This window comes from Callospermophilus lateralis, chromosome 6 (genome assembly GCF_048772815.1).
Source record: "Callospermophilus lateralis isolate mCalLat2 chromosome 6, mCalLat2.hap1, whole genome shotgun sequence".
Taxonomy (NCBI): domain Eukaryota; kingdom Metazoa; phylum Chordata; class Mammalia; order Rodentia; family Sciuridae; genus Callospermophilus; species Callospermophilus lateralis.
Window position 1 is genome coordinate 33838651 of NC_135310.1, and position 10977 is coordinate 33849627.

Sequence of the window (10977 nt, forward strand, 5' to 3'; positions counted from 1 at the left end):
TGAAAAACCATTACAGAAGTTAATAGAATATTGAAAATGAGATTGCTATTACTTGGTCTTGCAGTCTATACCCCAGACTACTATGGATGTTATTCTTTGAAATTTCTGTAATCCCAGTTCTATAACCTGTACAAGAGTACTTTCAACATCTTAAATCAATCAATGAATGTCTCATTTATTGTTAACTCTGTGTCCAATGTACATGGTGGGAAAAATGTACAAAAGAAATATAAAACATAGTTTGGAACAGGTTCTACTAGATTTATACCCAACCAAAGCCAATATAAATAAAGGGATGGTTTTGTTTTCTATCTGATTCTACTTTGCAAGTTCAGAAAAGGGAAGATCCTTGCGACTAATTTGAGCTTTTAAACATTCTGCTGTCATTTATTTAAAAAAAAATCTAAAAATGCTTTACATGACATTGACAAGTGTCTCTTAAATATCTTAAATGGTTTAAATGCTAGGTGCCCCCACACCCCATGTCCAGGCTTCTTAACCAGCTCTGAACATGCTGGGTTAAAGGGTCACCTTTGCCCAGGGTTTCCAATGGTATTTACCCATGAGAAGCACCCTTGAAAGATCAGTGGATGGAAAGAGGGTAAAATCAGGGTACTTTTCTGCAAACCTACCCCAGAGATGGCTGTTTTCCTCTAAGAAAGGCCATCTCAAGTCCCTTTCCATGTAGTCACCCTCTCAAGAGTTCCTGTAACTGCTCCATTCCCCTGCTCCTCTGGTCTAGCTGGGGTGGTGGCTCCCTCCATTGCTGCTCCTGGGTACAACTCTGTTTCTTGCTGGTTTCCTTCAGCCAGCTGTCCTCACACACCTTTGCAAACACACCCTTCATTAAACTCTCCTCAATCAGCCAGGGTGACTGCACCATCTGTTTCCTGTTGGAAACCTGAGTAATGTAAATTTCATTGCTCACAGATGATGTTTTGAAACCCTCCCCAATGCATCAAGTTCTATATTAGCCTGATATGGTATTTCTTTGTTTTTTCCACATTTAATTGCTCTGCTCAACTCTACATTTCTCTGAAGGAATCACTGACCTCCCCAATAAGTAGTTCACCCATTCGCTCCATGGGGACTACTCAGCCTCCTCCTCCACTGGCCACAGTTCTTTTCACTTCTAAGATCTGACTGTCCATTTGAGATTTCTGGTGTCCTGATTGTCGTTGTTGATTCTTTGAGGTAGTTTTGGCCTTTAAAATTAATATTTCATTTGTAAAATAATTCCAAAACACCTAGTCTTTCCTAAAATCTTATTTCTTTTTTTTTAAACTTATCACAACTTTTACAACTTCCCACAACTTTTAAGCAGCAGTTGCAGCCTAAATAATTCCCTTTATGTTTTAGTTGTATTCATCAAACTTAAATGTTTAGGTTCCCTTTGTGGTTATTAAATTGTCAGTCTAATATCTTAACTTTTTCCAGTACTTTTAATAAATCTTGTTAATTTAGTGATATACTAATGTGAATTTTAAGATTCTTAAAAAGTAGAATACCATTTAGAAACTTAGTAAACTCCTCAATTGAAAATTCATATATAAATCAATTTTTTAATAATACATCTAGGCAGAATCACAAAGCTATTGTAATAGATATTTTTGAATGTTAAATTGTTTTAAACCTTGCAAATACTAAAAATGACAAAGATTGTTTCTGGAATGAACACAAACTGCATCAACACTATGGGTTTGATTTACTTTGTTATATATTCTTATTTTTAACATTGATATGAGAAATTGTATTGATCACATGCACAAAATGCAATTCTACATATGAAGATATCCTTAGATTTGTACTTGAAGAAAACTGGTTTTGATTGACTACATACTCTTTGTACTAGAGTATTATACTGATTTTACATCATCAGATTTGTCCTTGATGTTGGTTTTCCTTTATTAAACTGAAGATTTTCTTACCTCTCATCATTGCCGAACTAGAGCAGGCTAGGTTCTCATTGAAATGTTACTTGAAACATCTTAGTGAGTTAATCACCTGGTTGCAGCCTTATGAGCTCTTTGGTTTATGCATTCCCTGCTAAAAGTAGAGTCTTGCACCAGTATTTTATATCCATTAACTTGTTCAACTGTCTCATCCCTAGTTAGCTTTTCCAGTTCTACCACCTTCACCAACAAACTCTGCAAGTTTTCCCAGTTCAAACCTGGGCTCCTTCACCATTCTACCTCTCTAATGTAAAAATCATGGAGAAGATGAATATATTGGCAAGCTTTTGTATGTCTTCTCCAAGCCATCTGAAATCACTTGATTGATGGCTTCTTTCAAGTCACTTGGACATAACTCATGGGTCATGGTTTCTACCATCTTCCTCTAGATTGGGTAGGCTTGTTGGTGCTGAGCATAAAAGGTCTTCCAAATCTGGTTCAGTTTTTAAGTAAAATCAATGCCAAACAAATGAGGGAAATAACCATCAGTAGTCTTGATCTCACCTGAGTTTCAATCATGGTCTGACATGTTTTTGACCAGGGAACACATTGTGTCTCACATAAAACTATGTTATGGAAGTAGGCAGTTTTGGAAATAATGCCCTCAGTAATTAGCAGGAATTTTCTAAATGCAGCTCCCCATTCTGCATAACAGTGAGGCTCTCTTTGAACACACAACATTTGAGACCATCAATACAATTTTGGCTCCTTGAGTCCTTGTCAATAGTGTTTTTTTCAATATTTCTTATATTGAACATAGTAGGTGCTTTCTCATAATGCCAATCTTTCTCAGAAAATATATCAACCATTTTCTTATTAGCTGTCTTTTGGTTGTCTTTTCTAAGGTGTTATTTCTTGAAAACAGTCAAATTTCTAACTTATATAGTTAAAACAAAGCATTTTCTAAATCCATAGGTTTAATCTGTTCTGGTCAGTACTTGCATTTTTGGTGTCATTTCTCCTCCTCCTCATCCTTCTCCTTCTCCTCTTCCTCCTTCTTCCCTCTTCTTTCTCCTCATTCTCCTTTGCCTTCTTCTTTTCTAATTCTATAGATCTTAGAGCTTCAAGATTTTCTATGTTTTCACTTGTACTTTGTCATTTATATCTGTAAACATGTAGTTAAGCATTCTTTAGATCCTATCCCTAGCTAAAACAGTTTGAGTTAAATTTTTTGATTAAAATAATAAAAAAGAAAACCCTAGTTTTAAAAAAATTGTTATTATTCTTTTAAAAGGCTAAAACTTACATATAAATGCCCTCAAAAGGAACTCAGACTGTGGCCACCCCAAAACCTGTGCTTTAAGTTTCAGCAGGTTGAAAGTTCACTGAGGAGTTATCTTAATGCTAAATCATGTTTTGTTAGATAAACACCATTGAAAATTTCAGTTCTTTCCTGGGCCAAGCCATTAATAGATCTACAAAGAAGATACATAAATATCGAAATGATTGTTAAATTATAAATAACAGTGGACTAGCTTCTTTAGTAAAATGATTTATACCAAAATAACCATAACAACAATGATGATAACAGTAGTTTATCTGCATAGAGGATCTTGCCAAACTCCTAGGGAACCGGCAGTAAGCACGTCTGATTTATACTTCCCAAGTCTGAGAACCCATTCCAAGTGAACCCTGCTTCAGGCTTCCGGATTCTGATATCCCCATCACTATCCTTGTATTCCAGCCATAGAAGGTAAGTGCTTCCTACAATACTAGTTGTGTTGATCTTAGAGTTATTATTTTGTTTTTACCTTCTTAGTCTTCCAGTACCTCTTAAAACAATTTCCTAAATTGATTTCTCCCTATTTAAGTAACAATTTTCTATCTTCCTGACTGCATCCTGATTAAAGCAATCGATATTTATTAAAAATATATATAAATAAACTTAAGATATCTATCTAGGAAAAAGTTTGGAAAGCACTTTGTCTTGCCAGATGAACATAAAAAGAAAACTCATGTTCCTCAAAAAACGAAAAAAAAAAAAATAGAAATACTAGGTGACCCAACTATTCCACTCCTCGGGTACACATCCAAAGGAATCAAAGTCAGCATATACTATTGACAACTGTATACCCGTATTTATCATGGCACTTTTCATAAAAATGAATCAGCCTAGATGCCCATCAGTAAATGCTGCATTTTTTAAAAGTAGCATATATACACAATGGAGTATTTCTCAGCCACAAAGAAGAATGAAATGTGTCTTTACCAGGAAAATGCATGAAACTGAAGAGCACTATGTAAAGCAAAATAAGCCAGATTCAAAAAGACAAGTATCTCATGTTTTCCTCATGAATGGAATCTAGGGAGAAAAATAAAAGAAAGTAAAAGGGGAACTATTAGGGAAGGGAACCAGGGGAAGTGGGAAAGAGGATGATAGAGGGGAATGGGGAGGAAGAGATAACCAAAGTACATTATCTACATACTTGAAAATGGCACAAAGAAACCTATTATTTTTTACAATTAATAATCACTAATAATTATAATAAAAATGGTTGAACAGAAAACTCATCAATTCTCCAATGCTCCAACCATTCCAATTCACCAAGAGAATAATTTTATGAAGAAAATTCTCCAAGGATGCAATAGTTTTTCAAGTTGACTTCTTTGTTTGTTTGTTTGTTTGTTGGTGCTGATGATTGAACCCGGGACCTCAATATGCTAAACACATGCTCTATCACACTATGCTCAACAAATTGATTTAAATACAAATAATTTGATTCTTTTTTTTTTTTTGGTAAGTACTCAAGCTTTGGTGTTCTCCAAATTATTGCATATTTAAGTGCAATGATTTTGTGGTCTTAATGAATGATAAATTAATCTCTGTAAATTATTTAAAATTTATAGCACACAACTATGACACACTAATGGAAACACTTCCCCAATGGTTGTCAAAATACCCACGGAGTGATGTAAGTTTCTACTTTTCATCTGGTTGTTTTGCAACATTTTTCTTTTTGCTTGGACCTTTATTTGGAAAGCCGTAAACTTAAGGAAACACATATTGAAGTAACATTCCTGATTTGTACATGTCAGCAAAGGGTAAAGGTATCAGGGAGTCACCTTTTCACTAGGAATTAAAGGGTTCACTGTTTGAAATCACTATTTAGCATTTGGTAATAACAGAATGAGTATTTGTTGGATTTGAACTAAATGTTTTTCTTATTCCTTTTCTCTGTTCATTTTTCATCATTTCTCACATTTGGCCTTCTGGTGAGGCTCATCCACATCACCCCTTAGAGGCAATAATAATGAGAGCACAAAAAAAGATTTGCCCTCACAAAGCCAATTCTCTGATGACTGACTGTAATTTTGTTGACAATGAAGATTGTAAAAGAACACACCTGTCAAAACCAGGATGCTTGGTAATGTCACCTCTGGGGATGTATTTTGTGCTTAAATACTGATAAGCATGCAACCTGTGGGGAGCCTCCCTCCAGCATGGGCCTGAAACTTCTCTGGAGGGAAATGTATGGGAAAGAGATCAAAGGAACACAGGTTCATTTGTCTGGTAAGAAACTGTGGCACAACAGAAAAAAAAATTGTTTAATTATTTTAACTCCAAATTACTTGATTTAACCAAACACATTCTAGTAAACTAAAAGAAAAAGTTTTTGTCATGGAAAGAAAAACATTTTTTTTTCATTTTAAAAGGAATTACATTTAAAATGTCGACCTATAAAAATAAATTAGATTTCTTACTTAAAAAGTCACTAAGATTCTAAAGTGACAATCATAGGAAGAACTGCAACAAATTGTTCTTAAATTTATTTCACAAGTGATCTCCCTTAACTAAGAAATTACTGTGCAGGGTAGACGAATTAAATTAATAGCCAATCATTACTTTTGCAGAGATAGTTGTAGAAATGGAGTGTTTGGGCTATGCAACCAGTAGAAGAAGAAAAATCATGCCAGAATGAGCTGATGTCTTGTCTCCTAATTTTTTTCCACTTACTTACAATACATTATTAACTTGTTGAAGAGTTCCTGATTTAAGGGGAATACATATACACTAATATAATTTTAGGAATTTAATACCTGAGGAAAAATCATTACTTACTCTTTTTCTCATTTCTTCAAAATTCTGCATACTTTTTTTTTTTACATTTTCAAAGTAATTATATAAATGCCTAAAAGTATATTGTTTTTGTGTTCTGGAAAAAAATTAGTAATTTCCTTAGCTTTACTATGTGATTGTGTATAGTGCTTTAATTGTTAGTCTTTTGTTGCTGATGCTTGGGGAAATATTATTGATAAAGAGGAAAAGGTTATGGGGTAAAAATGGGAGCTCATATCCCACTTGAATCAAAGTGTGAAATATGATATATCAAGAACTATGTAATGTTTCGAACAACCTACAATAAAAATTAATTTAAAAAAAAAAAAGAAAAAAAAAGAGGAAAAGGTACATCAATGTCCCTTGATGAAAGTGAGATGCCATAAAGGGCTTAACTTTATCTTATATTATTAAAAAAATTATGGTGTAGGTCCCTTTTGAAAATGTCTTCAAAAGCAAGAAATCATGACTATGTCAAGTATTAAAAGAGCAAACAAAACCCCAGCTCCATTTAGCTTCATAGCAATTTTCTTTAGCAAAGCAGTTTAACAGTAATCAGACTTGTGTTTGCTTATTTGTTTTTGTAATTCTGGCTCAGATGTCAAGATAAAATTAATATTAAGTCTTATCTTTGACTTTACCTAAACAATTCATCCATGTAATAATTTTAAAATAAATGTGTGTTCTACTTTATCTTCTTGTTTAAATCTAACACTTAGCTATTTAAATATATCCTTAATATTTTTACCTATGCAAAAAGACAGGAGAGAATACTGTTAATCTCTAGAAGTGTTGCATTCCATGTTTTTGAAAAAAAATGAAGTTCACTTGACAAATGCAGGGAGTTAAATTATATAGATACTTTCAGGAATTAGTTTTCAAAACTAAAATTTAAAACTTTAAATAACATACAATGAAGTATTGAAGACTGTTCTATCTTGTTTAGGGAATGCTATGTCTATGAATATATAGCTGCAGATTTTTATGTAATATTGTGGTGATTCTTAGCTGACTTTAAGATAATTTTTAAGAGACTTTAAAAAACAGTGGAGAAAACTTTAAATCACAAAAGCAGAAAAGACAAAATGCAGTATAAAACTAATTTATTAAATAAGGCAATTAAGTGTTTAAGATTTAATTATTTTTAGTCTCTTAGAGCTTAGGAACTAAAGTGATAAGTAATAAAATAATTGGGCTTTGTTTAAATTGATTGTACCATATAAAGGAGCTGAATAAATATCCATCTTACATTTTAGTTTACTATGGCTTGATATACAATATTATGTTGGTACAATATTTAAAATCTGAAGAAAAATACTAATCTGAGAAAGTAAATTACTAGAGCAAATAAGTAAAATATGCTGTAATGGTAAGATTTCAAATAAAACATAGACTTTGGAAGTAACTATTGAGCTATTGTAGGAAATGGTGGAAATATTGATTTCAAAGGTGCTTATATTCTCATTAATATGTTTTTCATATCAGTCTGGTGAGGACATATTTGTGGGTTCATTTCCCCCCAACAGATCAGTGAGTTTGAGTCTCTCCTGTAGTCAAAGTCCACTTCTACAAGCAGTTGTTAGATGTCACAAATGCTTGCCATTGGTCATCAGAATTATACATACAGCCTGTCCCTGAAAAAACAAACCAAACACCTTCATATTCTGGGTGAGTCAGTCTCATTAATTTTATGTAATAAGGACAACAGCATACAGGATACAAAATAACAGATTAAACAATAAAAACTTCTGTATGTCAAATTTGTTACCAATGCAGGACTTGAAATCAGTGGCAAGAAATCCTCAAACCTGAATTTGAACTTGTGACTGCCTCTGCTAAGTGAAAGGCAACAACCCATAGGATTTACAGAATCTATCATTCGAGTTATTTTCTCCCTTTTCAGACATTGTTCATGTAAAACCTAATAATCTAATAACCATAATAAGCATATGTTTAGTTTGCTATAATATTGCTCTAAATTCTAAAAACTATGTTCTTAACATTGGAAAGAGAAATAGTCCCTTATCTGAATAATAATACATAATAAGTGGCAGGATCAAAATTCTTTTTTTTAAAAAAAAGCAACACAGTCTTCAAATTATAATCATGGTTTAGGCAAAACATGAAATAATAGTTCTACAGCTTTTGATCATTCTTGAGGGTATTTTTAATATTATTTTTTATTTATAGTTGAACACAATACCTTTATTTTATTTATTTATTTTTATGTGGTGCTGAGGATCCAATCCAAGGCCTCGAAAATGCTAGGCAAGCGCTCTGCCACTGAGCCACAATTGCAGCCCCTCTTGAGGGATTTTTATCTGGAAAATGGGTTAACATAAATGGGACAGGAAAAATTCTTGTTCTGCCTTTGCATTTGGATCCTGATGAAGAGTTACCTATTAATGCAACTGAAACCTTCATTCACCTGTACTGCTTGTATGTTGGATATCTAAATATCAATTCAGTTATCTTAAGTCCCTTTCGACTCAAGGATGGTTTTTGGACAAATAGCATTGGCCTCTCCCGAGAGCTTTGGAGAAATTCCGACTCTAGCTTCTACCCAGAATCAGAATCTGGGTTTAGAAAGATCCTTATGTGATTCATATGCACCTGAATATTTAGGGGAGCTCTTGGTCAGTGGGGAGTTCAAACACAGATTGGAAGTGCAGACTTCCTGGGCTTGTACAGAAAGTTACCCTGCTAATAATTTTACTGTTTTTTTTTTTCTTTCTTTAACAGAAAGAAAGGAAATACAGTACTTTCGAAAGAGATCCATAATACCACCAACAGGATAAAGACGATGAATTCACCTGACCTTCGGAATCTTCCAGAAGTAGAATTTTGCTTTGCTTTCATTAATAATTCATGCCCTAGGAAAGAGAGGTCCATGCCCATTGTCTGTGCCATGTATGTGGTCATGATCGGCGCTATAGTGCTGACCATGCTGGGCAACATGGTTGTGATCATTTCCATCACCCACTTCAAGCAGCTCCACTCCCCCACAAACTTCCTGATCCTCTCCATGGCCACCACTGACTTTCTGCTAAGCTGTGTGGTCATGCCCTTCAGTATGATCAGGTCCATCGAGTCCTGCTGGTACTTTGGAGACCTCTTTTGCAAAGTCCACAGCTGCTGCGACATTATGCTCTGCACCACCTCTATTTTCCACCTCTGCTTCATCTCAGTTGACCGCTATTATGCTGTTTGTGACCCTTTGCATTATGTCACCAAAATCACAATACCTGTTATAGAGGTCTTTCTACTCATCAGTTGGTCCATTCCCATATTTTTTGCCTTTGGTCTGGTATTCTCAGAATTAAACATAATTGGTACAGAAGATTTTGTTGCAGCTATTGACTGTACAGGTTTATGTGTGTTGATATTTAATAAGCTCTGGGGAGTGCTTGCCTCCTGTATAGCTTTCTTTTTCCCTGGCACAGTCATGGTGGGGATTTATATACACATTTTTACAGTAGCTAGGAAGCATGCTAAGCAGATTGGCATGGGCCCTAGGATGAAAGAGGCTGGCTCAGAAAGCAAGACAAAGGCAGCATCCAGAAAGGAAAGCAAGGCCACCAAGACTTTAAGCATAGTCATGGGAGTGTTTGTGTTATGCTGGCTGCCCTTTTTTCTCTTGACAATCACAGACCCTTTCATTAATTTCACAACCCCTGAAGATTTGTATAATGTCTTCCTCTGGCTGGGGTATTTCAATTCCACTTTCAATCCCATTATATACGGCATGTTTTATCCTTGGTTTCGCAAGGCATTGAGGATGATAGTCACAGGAATGATCTTCCGCCCTGACTCTTCCACCCTCAGCCTGTTTCCCACTCATCCTTAAGACATTGCTCCCTATTCTCGAAGATTCTTTTCTCATAGGGAATTTTTGGTATTCTTACTTCGCAAAGACAGTGGCACAAACTGACTCAACAAGGAGATTCTTCCAGATGGTATAACAGGCTCCTAAGCACGAGCAGTAAATCTAGCTTTCCTGGCATACAAAAAGCATCACAGTCCATTTCTGGGTTCCTGGCAAAGGCACCTCCAACAAAAAGAAGCTCTCTCCAAAGTCTTTCTGATTTCTGAATTTCCAAAATTAGCAATTTAGAATCTCACTTCTATTTGGCTTACATCACATAGATTTTTTTTTCTTTTAACTTATAAACATCCAGGGAGAAGACATTGCAGTCTTTACAATCACTGACAGCCACGCAGTGTATCAGAGTGGATCTTATCTCTTTTGAGATAATTATTGCCTATTAGGGGAACCAGAGAGCTGGAACATGGGTAGGCTAGGCTATGGAAGTTGTGAATGTCAGGAGAGGGAAGAAGGAAGCAGAGAGAGAGAGCTACCTCAAATTTTATTGGTTCTGACTTAAGCCTCTTTTCAGAAAAAAATTGAGGTGAGGTTCACAATATTTGATAAAATTGGACTTTAATTAAGTGAGAAGAATGAATAAAGAGTTGAAGAAAATATTCTTTCTCCCAATATATACTTTCAAACTAGATATACAAGTGTCCTGCATATATCTGTATAGCAGATATGTCTGTCCTTTAGAATGTGTGTCAATGTATGTGTGTGTGTGTGTGTGTGTACACACATATAAATTGTTCACCAAGACTAAACTCCAAGCACAAACCTGATGTTCTCTCCCTTTTCCAGAGTTTTAGGGTAGTATCTATTATCTCATTGAATGTCTTTTTTCCCAGCCTTTTGACTTTCTCTACTTCTTCCTACCCATAAACTTATTTCACCAAATCTTTGTCTCTTATAATCTTGTTTTCGTCTTTTGTAATAATTCTTGTAGTGATATCAGAATAATTGGTTAAATAGACTGTTCTCTGACCTGTCCAAATGACATCAAATCTCTATGTAGGACATCTTGATCCTAAGGTTTCTAACTTAATGAACATTTCATGAACATGTGTGCAGTTTCGAATCTACCCTCACTCCAGCATATG

At 34.8% G+C, this 10977-nt stretch overlaps 1 protein-coding gene across 1 annotated transcript; it reads left to right on the top strand.

The window, feature by feature from the left end:
* The first annotated feature begins 8812 nt into the window (after positions 1 to 8812).
* LOC143402313 (trace amine-associated receptor 4) lies at positions 8813 to 9856 on the top strand. Its single transcript, XM_076859718.2, has one exon. The coding sequence runs from the start codon at positions 8813 to 8815 to the stop codon at positions 9854 to 9856; it is 1044 nt and encodes a 347-aa protein (XP_076715833.2).
* Positions 9857 to 10977: the final 1121 nt, after the last annotated feature.